At 39.6% G+C, this 18,693-nt stretch overlaps 1 protein-coding gene across 1 annotated transcript in view; it reads left to right on the top strand.

The window, feature by feature from the left end:
* CEP290 (centrosomal protein 290) overlaps window positions 1-18,693 on the top strand; it is a 118,495-nt gene that overhangs the window by 82,027 nt on the left and 17,775 nt on the right. The window contains exons 40-45 of the mRNA XM_023749772.1: window positions 964-1,185; window positions 1,516-1,638; window positions 7,171-7,316; window positions 7,648-7,803; window positions 13,191-13,314; window positions 16,800-16,934. Of these exons, the coding sequence (XP_023605540.1) occupies window positions 964-1,185; window positions 1,516-1,638; window positions 7,171-7,316; window positions 7,648-7,803; window positions 13,191-13,314; window positions 16,800-16,934 (906 nt within the window). The remainder of the gene's footprint in view (window positions 1-963; window positions 1,186-1,515; window positions 1,639-7,170; window positions 7,317-7,647; window positions 7,804-13,190; window positions 13,315-16,799; window positions 16,935-18,693) is intronic.

Below are 18,693 nucleotides of genomic sequence, written 5' to 3'. Positions count from 1 at the left end.
TTTCTCTTTTCCTGTAACGCCTTCTCTGAATTCTTCACATTCTTCAACTCCTTTTCCTCAAAGCCTTTTCTAATTTCTCCGGGAAAATTTATGTTTTTCTCCTAGCTGCATTATATACTACTCATTTCTATGATTATTATTACTAGTAATACTTTTTGCCTGCATTAATTTATTCAAAACATTTTTTAAAATATTTTTTTATTGATTTCAGAGATGAAGGGAGAGGGAGAGAGAGATAGAAATATCAACGATGAGAGAGAATCATTGATTGGCTGCCTCCTGCATGTCCCCCACTGGGGATCGAGCCCGCAACCTGGGCATGTGCCCTGACTGGGAATCGAATTATGACCTCCTGGCTCATAGGTCAATGCTCAACCACTGAGCCATGCTGGCCAGGCTCAACAAAATATATTTTAAGTACCAGTATTTCCATCACTGTTAATGTATAGGACAGCTAAGACCTCCTTCCTATGTACACTTTCTTAAGCATATTGTCTAGTATTGCCAGTTACCCTTTTATGTCTTGTCTTTACAAAGTAAATTAGAAATTAATTCAAGTCAGAGATTTCATTTATACTACTCTGAAGTTTCATAGTGTTTAAAACACTGTGTATACATTCTACATTGTACTTGTTTCTTTAATAAATTAGTTCAGCCACAATGAAACATTTACTTGTCCTTATTTGATAAAATTTTGGCCCTAGGTATTTGTTGAAGATGAATTGCTTTAGATTGTTTCTTCATGTTTTGTTTTATATTTTTCTCTCAAAGTAGACTTGATTAATTGTAATGAAGATGGAAGAATATATATAGTTTGTGGTTGTTTTTTTCCATTATATTTAAACATTTAGATTAAAAACTTTTTTCATAAGTCTTAATGGTGTAATTTCATATTATATTGCTTTTATCATTAATATTTGATGAAGATTCATGAATTAAATTTTTCTTTATTTTATACATTAGTCACAAATTGAAGATTTAAGTGAAAATCTTTTAACATTGAAAGAAGCTCTTAAAACAAGTAAAAACAGAGAAAATTCACTAACTGATAATTTGAATGACTTAACTAATGAACTACAAAAAAAACAAAAAGCCTATAATAAAGTGCTTAGAGAGAAAGATGAACTTGAACAAGAGAATGATGAGCTGAAAAGGCAAATAAAAAGACTAACCAGTGGATTACAGGTAATTTTATATTGTGATAATATCTTTGATTTATATGTAGGTAGCAGTTCATTCCCACTTTTTAATTTCACATATATTCGCTGGAACTAGCTTGCATGTCCCCTTGATTAATTTAGCTAATTCCTTCAGTGGTCTCCACTGTATTTATAATTTTAAAGAAGTACATCTTACTGAAATGCAGAAACAATTACCATGTTATATATCAGTAGTGTCATTTAGAATGTTTGGTAAACTATAGTCTCAGAAAATTTCTGTAGTTGGAATATTTGGTGTGTATTTTGTTTGATACTTTTTTACTTATAAAATGTTAAAATGCATATTATTTTTCAGGGCAAAACTCTGATAGATAATAAACAAAGTTTAATTGAAGAACTCCAAAAGAGAATTAAAAAGCTAGAAAGCCAACTAGAAAGAAAAGTGGATGAGGTAGAAATAAAGCCTATGAAAGAAAAGGTATGTGGAGAAACATACTGATATACTTAAGGTGGTACAAGACTAAGTTAAGTAATTGATGAATAGCTAATATACTATATTAATTTGAGGACCTAATACATATTTTAAGTGATACTGAATAATGTAGAGAAGTCTAAGACAAGTGTACTTGAGGAGACCCCTATAATGTCACTCTTACTTGGAAATTACTACATCATGTCCATGTCATCTTCCTGACATCCAAAAATCTCTGCACATTTTGCTTATTTATTTATCACTTCTCCCAATGTAGTTGTTGACATTTGGTGATTTGACCTTTGGGGAAAAAGCTGGGCATTTTTCTCTTCTACCTTGACCCAATTGTGTCCTTTTATCCTTCAATAGGCAGCACTGTTATTTCAGGGTGAACGATGTGACTTGGAATATAGTCAGTATTTACAGCAATATTAAAGTAACCAACCCACTCTTTAATTGATTCTATAATGTGAGAAAAATTGCTTAAAATTTTCATACAATTTAAGTAAACTATCCTATCTAATAATAAACAAAGATGGTAATTGACCGCACCTTCGCTACACCTCCCATTGGCTAATCAGCATGATATGCAAATTAACTGCCAACAAAGATGACGGCTAATTTGCATACTGCAGGCAGGGTGGGACAGTGCGAGCCGCCACCTGGGCCCCATGTGCAGACAGGGTGGTGGGACCCCCGTGAGCCGCCTAAGCCCAGTACTACCTAAGCCCCGCCCCCGGCCGGGACCCCTATGTGCCGCCTAAGCCCCACACTACCTAAGCCCTGCCCCCGGCCAGGACCCCCGTGTGCCGCCTAAGCCCCGCCCCCAGCCGGGAACCCGGTGTGCCACCTAAGCCCTGCGCCGTCTAAGCCTCGCCACCAGTTGGGACCCCCGTGTTCTGCCTAAGCCCCGCTAAGCCCCGCTGCCAGCCGGGAACCCATGGCGATCCACGAGCAGGAAAGTGCGGCCTGCAGGCAGCACCCAGGTGGGCATGCTCCTGGGTCGCCATGGCAATCCCAGAGCAGGAAAGTGCAGAGGGCAGGCAGCCCCCAGATGGGCCTGCTCCTGGGTCAATCCCAGAACAGAAAAGCACAGCCTGCAGGCAGCCCCCAGGTGGGCATGCTCCTGGGTCTCCATGGCAATCTGCGAGCAGGAAAGTGCAGCCTGCAGGCAGCACCCCACCCTGGCCACAGCTCAAGGGAGAGAACAACACGCAGTGGAGGCCAGGAGCCTGAGAGATCAACACAGAGGGGCACCTGCTCCAAGCCTCCACGGTGTGGCTGGGGGCAGGCCCCCAGCAAAGACACACACTCACACACACACACACACACACACACACACACACACACACACATACACACACACAGTGCCTACTCTGAGCTTCCAATGCGGCGGGGAGCAGGCCCCCAGCGGGGACACACACACACACACACACACACACACACACACGGCAACTGCTCCGAGCCTCTGCTGCCAGACTGTGGCCGTCAGTAGGACATCCACTGAGGGCTCCAGGACTGTAAGAGGGGCAGGCTGGGCTCAGGGAACCCCACCCCCCAGTCCACGAATTTCATGCACCGGGCCTCTAGTCCTATATAATAAAAGGGTAATATGCAAATTAACCCTAATGGGGGAACCACCAGTCACTATGACGCACACTGACCACCTGGGGGCAGATGCTCAATGCAGGAGCTGCCCCCTGGTGGTCAGTGTACTCCCACAGGGGGTGCTCTGCTTAGCCACAAGGTGGGCTGACAGCTGCAAGCACAGCGGCGGTGGCAGTGGCGGGAGCCTCTCCCGCCTCCCAGGCAGCACTAAGGATGTCTGACTGTGGCTTAGGGGAGCAGTCCTAACCCACAGTCAGACATCCCCCTGAGAGCTCCCGGGCTGCCAGAGGGATGTCTGACTGCCAGCTTAGTCCCGATCCCCTGTGGAGCAGGCCTAAGTTGACAGGTGGACATCACCTGAGGGGTCCTGGACTGCGAGAGTGCATAGGCTGGGCTGAGGGACCTCCCCTCCCCCCGAGTGCATGAATTTTCGTGCACCAGGCCTCTAGTTTTATAATAAAAATTACTGATAGAGCACTGGCCACATGGCTCAGTTGTTTGGAGCATCATCCCGGTCAGGCACATGCCAAGGTTGCAGATTGATTCCTGATCAGGGAGCAACCAATCAATGTTTCTCTCTCACAGCAATACCTCTCTCTCTCTCTGTCTCTCTCTTTCTTCCTTCCCCTCTCCAAAATCAGTAAACATGCCCTCGGCTGAGGATTAAAAATAGAATTAATCAATCCAAAGAAAAACTAACATTAGCTAAAATATATATAATTAATTTTGGATAAATGATAAACTGAAGACTTTTATCTTGTTCGTAGCATTGAAAATATCAAAAGTGCCCTGGGAAATATTGATGCTAGTGGTAATGTTTGCCCCTGAAGAAAATCACAGTGGAGGAACTATGGTTAGGAAAAATTTACCCAGAAAATATTCAATATCTATAAAATAAATTTTCATAACATGAAAAGTACATATTTTAATGACTCTGTATAGAAAATAGGTAATGGGACTAAATGTTTTAACAGAGTATATTACAAAAAGTATCAAAATTGACCAATGTCAGTATAATTTTGATGAAAATGCTTGCATTTATATACATGGAACCACAGCATACTTGCTGTCAGAAGCTTTATTGGTGAAAACTGGAAGATCAAAATGTCTTTACCCTTCTAGATTGCTCTCTTTGCTCTCTCCTTCCTGGGGAAAAGGTCTAAATAATCCTTGGATACCAGTTCCTAATCTGATTGCCATCAGAATACCTCAATAGCCTTGTGGCTTTCCCTGGACTCCTAATCTCTGTTTCAGCTTATTACTCCTTGAATTAGATAATACTATTTCTATTACCAATTTCTCAAGATTATTTTGACAGTGAAATAATTTGTGAAAGTGTTTTGTAAGCCATCAAGTTCATCCCAGTGTATGACGTTATTACTAACTAGAAATAGAAAGAGAACACAGAAAGTTACACTAATAGTAAAATTTATAGCTAGGAGTCTTGTGAGAATGTTCTTTCAGATTACACAGTGCTGGGCATTCCTAATTCATGAATGTTTTTATACTCAAAGAATCCTTTCATTGAGTATAAAAACAAATTTCAACACCTTTTCCTCTGTAAACAGTGTTTGTAGCCTGTCTGTATTTTAAAAAACCCACCCCGATGCCTTGCAGTCCTATTTTTCTTATGATACTTTACTTTTCTCCATAGGACTTATTACTATCTGACAGACTAGAGATTTCCTTAGCTATGTGTTCATCTTTTGGTCTGCAAGCTTTGATGGCAAGAAATGGCCTGTCTGGTTTATTGTTGTCTCCTTAGCACCTAGAAGAGTCCCTGACACATAGTAGATGCTCAGTATTTGATGAGTGAATGAAAAAATTTAAATGCAATAACATTATTCTGAAATCTACATGTAAGAAGCTGTTGGGACAGAAAATATGAAAAGATTACTTCTCTCTCCATCCTCTCTTCTTGCCTTCTCTTCCCCAGTCTAGAACAGACCCTTGGTGACATTTGCCTTTGTTGTTTTTATTGTTGTTGTTGTTCATTTTTAAATTATTTTCTTTCCTAAATCTTACTTAAGAGGGTAATGTCATATGGGATAGAATTACTCAATCCCTACAAAGCAATATATGATGCAGAAAAATTTACCTACATACGTTATGCCCCCAACTAATATTTATATTTCTGGAGGTACACAAAATTACTGGTTATATTTCAGGGGAAAAAAAAAAAAGAAGTTAATGACTATCAAACACTTAGTGAAGTTTTTACACTTTTTTAAAGGATAATTTTTAGCCAAACTAAATAAAAGAGATTAAAAACTTAGCCAGTATGAGAAAGGTTAGTTTTGAGATGGCAACTTTTAAAAATGTTTTTTATTAATTTTTAGAGAGAAAGGAAGGGAGAGATAAAAACATTGATGAGAGAGAAACATCATTGATTGGCTGCCTTTGCATGCCCCGCTACTGGGATCCAGCCCACAACCAGGGCATGTACCCTGACTGGGAATCGAACCAGCAACCTCTTGATTCATGGATTGATGCTCAATCACTGAGCCACACCAGCTGGGCAACTTATGTTAGTTGGGCATTTGACTTTCAGCTGGGTGTTTGACTTAAAGTTATGGTTGTTAACCCTTTCAACCCCAACATTCTTTTTTTATAGTAAATACAGTGTTTCATAATGTCTTCTTTACTATTCCAAATGAAATTCCTTGTTAATATAAACTAGTACCTACATGCTTAATTTCAAATTTATCATTATAAATGTCCTAAATAAAAGATAAAGGAAAAGCATAAAAGAAAAAAATTATGAAAATAGTATATTGATATATTTTTCATATTTCAGCAAATGTAAATGTTCTGGCATGACTACCCTAAAAGTCATAATGAGGTAGTCTTGTCCTTGCACTTCTAGATTGTGTTAATGTGAATTCAGAGCTATGAATGCAGACTAATACTAGTACAATATATTCTATTGGCAGCTCATATGTCACAGTGGCATTTCCATTTATAATCTCATTTCTAAAATGATACACAATTGTTGGTACAGTTTTTAGCAAAATTATATGTACAGATTTTCCTTTTATAAGGCTGTTGGCATTCCTAGAAAGTTTATTACATAGTAAAATAATTAAAAATTGCTTGGTAGAATGAAGATATAAGTTCTTAGCTCAGATAGTTGTGAACAGAATTTTTAAATATATGAGTGCCCAGTAGGACATCTGAAACTTGTGAAGTACATGGACTGTTTTGCTCTTTTCTTGGACACTTTATCTTAATTATCACAAGCCATGACACCTATCCCTAAAAGGCCCTAATTCCTTCCCTGTCCCCCAGCCATTTTAGCACTTATCACACTAACATAAATACAATTTTTCTTTTCTTGTTTTTTTGTTTGTTTGTTTGTTTCTATATTTTACTCCATTTCCCTAATCCGTACACTCAACCAACATAAACTGGACTCTAATATTCATGAAGATAGATTTTTTTGTTGTTAGATTTATTCATTGCTTCTATTCTTAGGTAGTACTTGGTACATATCTAGCACTAAATAAATAATTTGTTGAATCAGAAAAGTAATGTTCATTGAAGATTTGAAGGGGCCATGGATGCTAGGATATTGCTATGGGGTGACAGAATTGGGTTGATCATTTACACATATAGATTCTTTGGTACAAGCTTACTGTAGTCATGATTGTCTATATTAAAAATCGTCATGTAAAGACTCCATAAGGGTGTTATCATTAGTTCAAACTGTTCTCCAGAATTGTAATTGTCAAGTTATAAAATACAGGCTACTTAAACTGAAGGTCATTTTTCCTAATAGCTTGGCATGTCTAACAATTGTAGAAGTTAGAACCTATTTATTTATTTTCTAAGAAGAATTATTTTACCATTGTTCTAGTAAGTTGTAACTGATAACTCTTAAAATTGAAAACAATATTGGTAATTTTCTTCCTCCTTTATTATTGTTTATAGAGTGCTAGAGAAGAATTAATTAAGTGGGAAGAAGGTAAAAAATGGCAAAGCAAAATAGAGGGAATGCGAAACAAGTTAAAAGAGAAAGAAGGGGAAATCTATATTCTAACAAAGCAGTTGAATACTGTGAAGGATCTTTTTGCCAAGTGAGTGTAAAGTAAACCTAATTAATTATGTGTAAAGTCTTTAATTGACCTGGAAGTTATATAGTTTTATTGTTCTTGATAATATAAGAAATTCTCTAATTTTAATTATGAATTATTATCTATGATTTTCTTTCTTTAAAATGTGTTTTGAATATATTTTAACAACTTATAAATGGGGTTTTCTATAATTTAAAAATAAGTTAGCTCCTAGGAAATGCAGAACAATCTGATTTTTGTATATTGGTCTTGTAATGAGTAAGCTGCAATTCAATAAATTGAACAAGCCACACAGTGGATGGTATATTTTCATGTTTCTTATTTAATCCCACAGAGTTGATAAAGAGAAACTAACTTTGCAGAGGAAACTAAAAACAACTGGCATGACTGTTAATCAAGTTATGGGAGTGCAAGCTTTGGAGTCAGAAAAAGAGTTGGAAGAATTAAAAAAGAGAAATCTTGACTTAGAAAATGAGATATCATATATGAGGTACACTATTACTTGGAAATGTGCTATCTATACTGATAAAAGGGTAATATGCTAATTAGACCAGATAGACTGGATGTCTTCCAGACGTCATTCCGGACATCCCTCCTGACAAAGCTGGGGGCATGGCAGGCCTGAAAACTGCCCGCGGCCCCTTGCCCAGGCTGGCCCCGCCCCCAGCAGGGACTGCCACCCCGATCAGGGGCATGGCCAACCTGCAAACCGCTAGCAGCCCCTCGCCCAGGCCGGCCCCGCCCCCCAGTGGGGACCCCACCCTGATCAGGAGCATGGCCAGCCTGCAAACCGCCTACAGACCCTCACCCAGGCCGGCCCTGTCCCCAGCATGGACTCCCACCCCAATCCGGGGCTCCCTTCAGGGCAGGCCAGCTGGCCCCCATCTGTGCACCAGGCCTCTATCCTATATAATAAAAGTAATTTGCAAATTGACCCTAATGACAGAACAACCGCTGGACCAGTCACTGTGAGGTGCACTGACCACCTCTTGGTTCCTTTCCCCGGCCGGCAGGCTCCAATTGCCTGATGGTGAACAGCGAACCAGGGGTGGGTGGTGGCGGGGGGTGGGGCCAACTGCGGGCAGCTGGGGAAGATGGCCCTGATCACAGGCCAGGCCTAGGGACCATACCCATGCATGAATTTTGTGCACCGGGCCTCTAGTTCATTATAATGAAGGAAACTGGTTGACCCATAGAAACTGATAAAATACTAGTAAACGTTACGTATTTTAAAGTTGGGTTCTGTTGATGGCTTTTCTGAGCTGAGATATTCCTTTTTTATATGCCATGTAATTTTGAATTGTATTCTTGAAATTTTGAATAATATATTATAGGACGCTGGATTTTGGTTAAATGCTATGGAAAATTCTATTATAATAAAAATAGCTACATAGCAGGTAGTTGGTCTGGATAGGTTCAGGCCCAAAATTCCCACCTGCTTTCTGTGGGCTCTGATTCCATTATCAGTGAGTGCTATTGGCATCTGTCCTGCCTGTGTACCTCCCAGTGGACAGTGTGGTACGTGTCTTCTCTCTGTTAGTTCAGTCCTCAGAGTCTTCAGTGTTCACAATAGGATCAGATCCATGCATGTACAGCTCAAGGGTGAGCCCAGAAGTTCATAAACAACTTTATAATTGTTGAAGCTCCTCCCTTTCTGTTTCCCTACAGCCCCTTTAGGTACTTTCAACCAAACTGGCACTTCAGTTACCCTGTTATCCTGTGTACTTCAGCAATTGTGCACATTTGCAGCCAGGCAAACAACAGAAGGGCCGGAAGTAGGTGAGGGTAGGTGGGGGAACTACTTTCTTCCTACCACCTTACCAATCACAGCTAATTGGAGGAAATGATTTCCCTCCATAAAATTTTGCCACCTCTGGATTCCCATTGCTGTCTCTGCCACCACTGCCTATGGTATTGCTTGAGGGTTGAGGCATGAAAGACCAGACAGAAGAAAGAAAGAATGAGGGATTCTTGTACTCTGTGCGCTAGAACTTGGAGGCTTCCCCAGAACACTCTCCCTCAGTTGTAATACTCACTTTAATGTTTCAAGTAATGTGTTTGAGCTAGTAAATATCAGAGGAAAAGAAAACGTAAATTCATCACCTGTTTGCTAATACTTCAAAGTCTGGAATTTTGTCCCAATCTGTAAACTATTTAACTTTTCAAGTTCTTAAGTAGATGCTCCATGCATTTGGGAGACAAGATTGGGTGTGTTTACTCCACTTTACCTAGAACCAGAACCCTGAAGGCCACTCTTTAGTAAATACTTCGAGATTTTCCTGGTTTGCTGTCTCTTTCCAAGCTTTGTCTTGGTAGTGCAAAGAAAAATAAAATCATATCCTAACAACAGCAGTTAAAACCGTTTATAGATTTCTGTTTCACTCTTTTCTTCCAAGATGAAGGTAGATTCGCTTTACCTAATTCATTTCTTCCTCTTCAAGGTGTTTATAAATGATCTGGAATCACGTTAAATGATCATTGTAAAGTTGGGTACCTACCTATAATATTTGGATATGAGGATACTTACCATTCTTCAATTTATTCTACTTTGTTTTTCTTTCTATTACTCTTTAAAAATTACCATTAGTGTTTCTTTATTAACATGTTCTGTTGTGTCAGTATTAATGTAGTGTGAGCATGTGAAGTTGAGCTCCTTTATAGGAATACTCATGAGCTTCTAACTTACATACCATCTGCTTTTCTTCTAAGTCAGCGGTTCTCAACCTGTGGGTCGCGAACAATGAAAATACATCCTGCATATTAGATATTTACATTATGATTCATAACAGTAGCAAAATTACAGTTATGAAATAGCAACGAAAATAATTTTATGGTTGGGGGTCACCACAACATGAGGAACTGTATTAAAGGGTCGCAGCATTAGGAAGGTTGAGAACCACTATTAAGTCATTGTTTCCTTAATCCTTCAGAATTTCACTTGATGGAGAAGGAAAATGTGATTGAAGAATTCTTTTTTCCTTTGACACCTATTTATAGTTACTATCTGGTCTTGGCAGTGGCTTCTTCCCTCTTATTTTTTTTTCTTAGTCAACCTATATATTCAGAGCAAAACTAAATCCTTTTATTCTCCTTTTCGGTTTTTACAGGAATCAAAATATTTTAGATTGAAAACTTCAAATACTTTAGAGGTTTAATTGCTCTTTTTTTCCTTAATGATGTGAATCTGTGTGGGCTGAAGTATTTGGAAAAGATTTTTTGTGGTCTGTCCTTTGTCCTAACATGTGGTCTATCTTTGTGAATGATCCATGTGCACTTGAGAAGAATGTATATTCTGTTGCGTTGGGGTGAAATGTTCTATAAATGTCTATTAAATCCATCTGTCCTTTAGAGTTTTGGTCTGGAAGATCTGTCCAGTGAAGTCAGAGGGGTGTTAAAGTCCCCTACTGTGACTCTATTGTTATCAATCTCTTCACTAAAGCCCTCTAGAAGTTTTTTTATATATTTAGGTGCACCTATATTGGGTACATATATGTTTACCAGGGTTATATTCTCTTGTTGGATCTATCCCTTTAGGATTATGTAGTGACTTTTGTTGTCTCTTGTGATGGCCTTAATTTTAAAGTCTATTTTGTAGATATGAGTATTGCTACTCCAGCTTTTTTTTCTTTTCCATTTGCATGGAAAAATTTTTTCTAGCTCTTCACTTTCATCCAGTGTGTGTCTTTTGTTTTGAGGTGGGTCTCTTGTAGACAGCATATAGTTGGATCATGTTTTTGTATCCATTCAGTTACCCAACACCTTTTGATTGGAGCATTTAATCCATTTACATTTAGGGTTATTATTGAGAGGAACTTATTTATAGCCATTTTAATTCTGTATGGCTAGGTTTTCTCTCTGTTTCTCCTTCTCAGCAATCCCTTACAGCAATACCTTTAGCATTTCTTGTAATGCTGGCTTGGTGGTGATGAATTCCTTTAGCCTTTTTTTTTGTCTGGGAAGCTCTTTATTTGACCCTCTATTTTTGAATGATAGCCTTGCTGGATATAGTAATATTGGTCTCAGACCCTTGCTTTCCATTACCTTGAGTACTTCATGTCATTCCCTTCTGGCCTGTAGAGTTTCTGATGAGAAATCAGGTGTCAGCCTTATGGGAACTCCTTTGTAGGTAACAGTTTTCTTTTCTCTTGCTACCTTTGAGATTCTCTCTTTGTCTTTAATTTTTGGCATTTTAATTATTTTAGAGTTTTTTCAACATAATTAAAATGGGATCTGTTTGGGTTCTTCTTCTTTAGGGTTCTCTGTGCCTCCTGAACTTTTATGACTTTTTCCTTTACCAGGTTAGGAAAGTTTTCTACCTTATTTCTTCAAACACCTTCTCTATTCCTTTCTCCCTTTCTGTCCCTCCTGGCACACCTGCTATTCTAATATTAGTATGTTCCACGTTGTCCTACAGCTCCCTTAAGCTGTCCTCCTGTTTTTTTAATTGCTTTTTCATTTTAGTTCTCTGATTAAGTCATATTTTCAATTCTGTCTTCTAATTCACTGGTTTGATCCTCAGCTTCCCCCATTCTGCTGTGTATTCCTTCCAATGTGTTCTTTATTTGTGTTATGCCATTCTTTATCTCAGACTGTTCTTTTTTCATAGTTACTATATCTTTTTTCATACTGTTTAACATTTTTACCATCATTACTCTGAACTCTGTTTCAGATAAATTTCTTATCTCTGCTTCATTTACCTCTTCTTCTGAAGAATTCACTAGTTCTTTCATTTGGGGGATGTTTCTTTGTCTCCTCATTTTGGTTGTCTGTTTGGGTTTGTGACTATGTATTAGGTAGATCCTCTACACTTCTCAATCTCTATTACAGGAAGTGTTAAAGGCTGTTTCTGACTAATTGGATCAGGCAAAGACTCAAAGCCTCCAGAGATGCCTCTGTCTACAGACTAATAGGATTCTGACTTTAATTGCCCCCAGGCAATCGCCCACAGGTGTAGTGAGAGTTTTTTCAACAGGATGGGGCAGTTGCTTCTGCCTGGAGGCTAATTGTTACTTTTAATTTCTTAAGTGGCCTCATGGCAAGGTGTTTTCCAATAGGGTGTGTCGACTGTCTTCCCCCCAGGCAAGGCAAATGTCTATGTGGGAAAGATGTTCTCCGCTACATGAAGGAATAACTCAGCCCAGGAAACTTGGGGTATCTGCCTTCTGAGCTCTATCCCCCAAGTCTTCAGTCCTGGGTTCTGCTCTCATAGCTCCACTTCCCCCTCCTCCGCCAGAGGACAAGGTGGGTGGCTCCACAGGGAATTTTTGTGCTTTGGTCCTTCAAGAGGGTGCCCGAACTTTCAGCTGCCACTCCCTGGCAGATAGCACCCTACAACTTTTCACAGCTAGATATTGTGTGGGTACCCTCCTCAGATTTGGTGCTCTCTGCTGGGGAGCCCAGCTTGGAGATTAGATCCTAGAGTTCTCAGTGGCAAAACCCCCCCCCCCCAGCTGAGATATCTCTCTGGGACTTCATGTTTGTGGGTGCCTGGCCAACCCTTTTGCGCCTCCACCCCTCCTACCAGTCTCTATGCGGTCTCCACCTTTGGTTCTTAGGTATCAGGGTTCTCTCCTATGAGTTTTCCGTTGATTATTCACGGAGACTTTCCATATTTCAGTTGTAATTCCAGCTTGTAGCTGGGAACATGTCTCTGCAGCATCCACCTACTCTGCTGCCATATTTAATCTGAGGATCATTTTATAATGTAAATAGTCATGTCCAAATTTAATTTTATAAAGTTTATAAGTTAGTATTTAAAATAAGTACAGTGTAAATAAATATGTTATATATTTTCATTCTCTCCTGTATAGTTTAATATAAAAAACACAGTGAGAAGTTGAAGTTTGATAGTAAAGAGACTGTGGTTGTTGTTTTTAGGACCCATCAGGCTCTTCCTCGAGATTCTGTTATAGAAGATTTACGTTTACAAAACAGATACCTCCAAGAAAAACTTCATGCTTTGGAGAAACAGTCTTCAAAGGATGCCTCTTCTAGGCCTTCTGTAAGTGCTTTTCTTTTCATATTTTTTAATGGTCAACTTTGGAAGTAAAATCAATTTTTACCTTTATCTGGGTAAAACCAGTATATCTCTGTGCTTAATATGTATTAATACAATGAATTCAACTTTTATTTTTAGTAGTTACTGATATATATTAACTTCTTTAATCCTTCTTATATAATAACTGTAAACTTAAGATTCTTATGATGCTTATATAACTTCATTACAAATGATTTCTAGAGACTTTAAATGTAGTTGTTATGAGTTTGCTGTGGCAAGACTATGCAATTAAGTAAAGTAGGAAAATATGTTATTGCATTATTATCCATCAAACATGTGACAGTGTTTTTAGTGTTCTTTATAAAGACTCATTAATGAAGAATTGTTAGAATCTTACTTTAAATCACTCAGTATGTACTCTTTTATTATTGTTTTTCTTCTCTTTTCATGTTTTTTCTCTTTCTGCCTGAAGCAGAATCTGTTACATAACACAAGTACTCTTTCTACCCTTTCTAACAGTGTTAATAAATACAGGCACAATATTTTTCACAAAAAGAACACTTTATACAGGAACAACAACAACAACAACAAAACCCTAAGAGTGCTCAGAATTAAAAATGGGAAGGGAGCCCTGACTGGTTTGGCTCAGTGGATAGAGTGTCGGCCTGCGGACCGAAGGGTCCTGGGTTTGATTCCAGTCAAGGGCATGTACCTTGGTTGCGGGCATATCCCCAGTGGGAGGTGTGCAGGAGGCAGCTGATTGATGTTCCTCTCTCATCAATGTTTCTAACTCTTTATCCCTCTCCGTTCCTCTCTGTAAAAAATCAATAAAATATATTTAATAAAAATAAAAATGGGAAGGGAATAGATACCAGTGACAACTTATATCATCAGGAATTGAGAAATACTCTACAGCAGCGGTTCTCAACCTGTGGGTCGTGACCCCTTTGGGGGTCGAACGACCCTTTCACAGGGGTCACCTAAGACCATCGGAAAACACATATATAATTACGTATTGTTTTTGTGATTAATCACTATGCTTTAATTATGTTCAATTTGTAACAATGAAATTGGGGGTCACCACAACATGAGGAACTGTATTAAAGGGTCGCGGCATTAGGAAGGTTGAGAACCACTGCTCTACAGTATCATAGTAAGAAGAGAAAACACAAAGCAGACTATGTTGTAGATCCTACTGAGTTAAATATATCTGAGGCAAGGCCAAACAATAAATCAGGTCTACTTAGGCTAAATGATGATACCTTGGCAGATTTTAACTCCAGTTTAGAAAATGATCCAGATCCTGAAATTGAGAAAATTAATCAAGACTGTTGTGAAAATAATAAGCAGGAATATAAAGTCAAAGAAGAGAATGAACTAGTGAAGAATGGGAAAGGAAAGGAACACATAGCTGAAGACCTCAGTCACAGCAGCTGCACAGACCCAGAAGAATCTCCCCGGGAGGACCAGGCTCCTGCCACAGTTGCTGCTGCAGTGGATCAGTGTGCTGGGGAGGCTAACTCTGAGACTGACGTACCAGTCCAGCCAGGAAATGGCGGGCCCCAGGTTTGAGTACATGGCAGTCCTTTATTTCTTTGATAGCTTAGTTTTCTTATAGCAAGTAGTATACATATGTAGTACAAATGAAAAAGAGTTGTGTAGGATTTGTAAAAAATATTAATTATTAATAAGCTTCTTAAACTAACATTTGACTAGTTCTTACAAAATTAGTGACTATGCATTTCCTAAATCATTTTAGTACTCCCTGTTTTACCATTGGTACTCACTTGAAATGATTAGATTAGGTAACAGAATAGCAAAAGTAAGGCTCTTTAGAGGTGTTTGTTTTGCCTTAGAAATTTCTAATACAGCATGCTATAAAATCTCATTACAAGTAAAATTTCATACAGTGAATAATATCCATAAAAATTTGTTGTGATGCTGTGTGACATTCTAACATACATAGCAAGTTCCTTCAGTGGTTTTTTTTCCAGATATTATAGATACTTTTTTATAATGAAAAAAGGGAACTTACATGTATTGCTATCTATGTTGTGTTAGACTCTCTATCTACGTTTAATATCCACAATACTTTGCAGAGTATTATTGGTGATTTACATGGGAAGCTTAGAGAATAACATCTCTAGTGATTGATGCAGAACACTTCCTCTCTCTGTAATCAATCAAAATATGTTTAAAACAAAAGAATTACTTATAAAAAAAAAGATGCAGAACAGAATTTCAATGCAGGTCTAACAGCCTAACTACAGTTTATGAACTTTTTGTGTACACACTACTTTTGGGCAGTTTACACAATATGGAATAAGACAAGTTTTTTCCCAATTGAAATCAAATAGCATTTCTTTTTTTTTCTTTATCCTTTCCACCTAAGATATTTCAGTCACCTAAGTTCTCAAAACATTTACTAAAATCACACCTTTAAATGTTTAGAGAAAATGGATGAAAGTTAATTCTCATTTCTTTTGTCAGGTTCATAATGGTTCCTTTTCCCCCCACTACATAAGTAACTGAGAATTTGAGACTTTCCACTTTATAGAAAAAAGTAATCAAGCACAGATTTCTCTTTCAAATAACCTGTGGTTAAGAATGAGATTAAAAATGAACATAAGTAAAACCCAAAGTGCATTCATGCCAAGGGAAATGCAAATACAGTGTTCCTGATGAGGGAGTGATTGCTTCAGCTCAAGGAATGAGGAAAGCTTTCAGAAGGAGGAAGGAATTGACGCACTTATTTTTGTAGGCTTGTGTGTATTGGTTTGCTATGGCTACCATAACAAAGTACCACAGATATGATGGCTGAAATAACACGAATGCATTCTCACAGTTCTGGAAGCCAGAAATCCAAAATTAAGGTATTAGCAGGGTTAATTCCTTCTTCAGGCTGTGAGGGAGTATCTGTCCAGCCCTCTCTCATTATCTGTTACATGGCAGTCTTCTCTCTGTGTCTTCACATGTTGTTCTTTGTTATATGTCTGAGTGCAAATTTCCTTTTTTTATAAGAACACTAGTCATTGGAGTAGGGCCCAACCTAATGACCTTATTTTAACTTGATTTTCTCTGCAAAGGCCCTATCTCCAATAAGGTCCTGAGGTACTGAGAGTTAGGATTTCAGCATATGAATTTGGGAGTGGGGTGCAGGTGGAGTATAATACAGTCATACTTTATTATTGGACTGAAAATAAAAACATTATAGTTTAGTTGTTATGAGAGTATTTATGGAAGCATTCATTATATGTGTAGACACTGTTAAGTGATACTTGACTTTGCTTTCAATATTAACTAAAATATATGACCTTTTCTCCTGCAAATTTTATATTCTTACTTATTTTTGGTTGTTTTCGCCAGAGCTCTCCATATTCTTTTGAGGAAAATGTTCCATTTTAGCATTGTGTTTTCTGATTCAGTATGTCTTATGCAGGTTTTATTTATTAAACCTTAAAAGTGTTTCTAACTGTATTTTCCTGAAGACTTCAGAAATAGAGTCAGATGATCATTGGCAAAGAGAACAGGAGCTTCAGAGGGAAAACTTGAAGTTGTCATCTGAAAATATTGAACTAAAATTTCAGCTTGAACAAGCAAATAAAGATTTGCCAAGATTGAAGGTAAATTTAGTATTCTTTATTACAGTTAGGAAATCTAATGCCTGAAAACCTTTTTCTTCCTATTTAATTGTTATGCTTACCATATTAGTTTATGAAGAAGTAAAAAACTCATATTCATAAAAATGTTATACTTTCTACATTTATTCTTTTAACAATTATTTGTTGAGGGCCTACTTTGTTGTTGTTTTTTTAAAAAAATATATTTTATTGATTTTTTACAGAGAGGAAAGGAGAGGGATAGAGAGTTAGAAACATCGATGAGAGAGAAACATCGATCAGCTGCCTCCTGCACACCCCCTACTGGGGATATGCCCACAACCAAGGTACATGCCCTTGACTGGAATCGAACCTGGGACCCCTCAGTCCGCAGGCCGACGCTCTATCCACTGAGCCAAACCGGTCAGGGCGAGGGCCTACTTTGTGTCAAGCACTCTTCTAGATGCTGAGAAACAGCAATGAAAAAAATTCTTGCACTCAAGGAATGTACATTCTAGTGGGGAAGGCTGAAAAACAAGTAAACAGGTCAATATCTATAATAATAAAAGTGTAATATGCAAATCGACCAAACGGCTGAACAGTGGAATGACCGTCCAAATGACCTTCTGGACAAAGCCTGGGCTGTGAGGGCGGCCCTACTCTACACCCTGTGAGGGCAAAGGCCTACTCTTGCATGAATTTTGTGCATTGGGCCTCTGGTAGGATGATAAGAGGATAATATGCAAATCGACTGAACAGTGGAAAGACCGGTCGCTATGACGCACACTGACCACCAGGGGTCAGACGCTCAATGCAGGAGCTGCCCCTTGGTGGCACAGTAGGTGCGCTGCTCCACCAGAAGCCCTGACCTGGGCTCATAGCTGGTGAGCGCAGTGGTGGTGGCGGGAGCCTCTCCCACCTCCGTGGCAGCACTAAGGATATCAGACTGACGGCTTAGGGGAGTGGGCCTAAGCCGTCAGTCGAACATCCCCCAAGGACTCCGGGATTGCGAGAGAGAGCAGGTTGGGCTGAGAGATGCCTCCGAATGCACGAATTTCATGCACCAGGCCTCTAGTCCTATATAATAAAAGGCTAATAGGCAAACAGACCAAATGGCAGAACAACTGGTCGCTATGACATGCGCTGACCATGAGGGAGGATGTGCGGAACATGGCGGGCGTCGGTCGTGGTGGTGGGATGGTGGAGCAGGTGAGCGGGGATGCCAGACCAAGGTGGGGCACTGCTCACTGTAATCGGGGCGAACCTCTGGTGGTTACTGAAAATTCTTTGCTCCCGTGTGCCGCAGACCCACCGGCGCTCACACCTGCTGCCGACACTGGCCCTGCTCACACCCACTGCCAGCGCCAGAGCTGCCGCTTACACCCACTACTGGCGCTGGAGCCACAGGTCATACCCACTGCTGGTGACGGCCCTGCTCGCACCCACTGCCAGCACCGGAGCCGCCGCTTACACCCACTGACAGCGCCTGGCACTGGTCTCGATCGCTTGGTGCCATCAGCGGGTGGGAGTGGTGGCTGCCGGCCCTAAATGCCCCTGAGGGCTTCTCCACCTCCCCCTACTCCTGAAGTGCAATCGGGGCAGCAGCTACCACTTGCACCCACTGTCGGTTCCAGCCCTGCTCGCACCATTGTCGCCAGCCCCAATTGCTCCATGCCATTAGCATGTAGAATGGCAGCAGCGGGAGTGGGCTGCTGCAGACAGGGATGGGGTCTGCAGTGGAGGGCGGGCAGGGCATGAGGATGGGCGAAGAACCCGCTGTTGT

Source organism: Myotis lucifugus, unplaced genomic scaffold (genome assembly GCF_000147115.1).
Source record: "Myotis lucifugus unplaced genomic scaffold, Myoluc2.0 scaffold_9, whole genome shotgun sequence".
Taxonomy (NCBI): domain Eukaryota; kingdom Metazoa; phylum Chordata; class Mammalia; order Chiroptera; family Vespertilionidae; genus Myotis; species Myotis lucifugus.
This window is presented reverse-complemented; position numbering and strand designations above follow the sequence as displayed.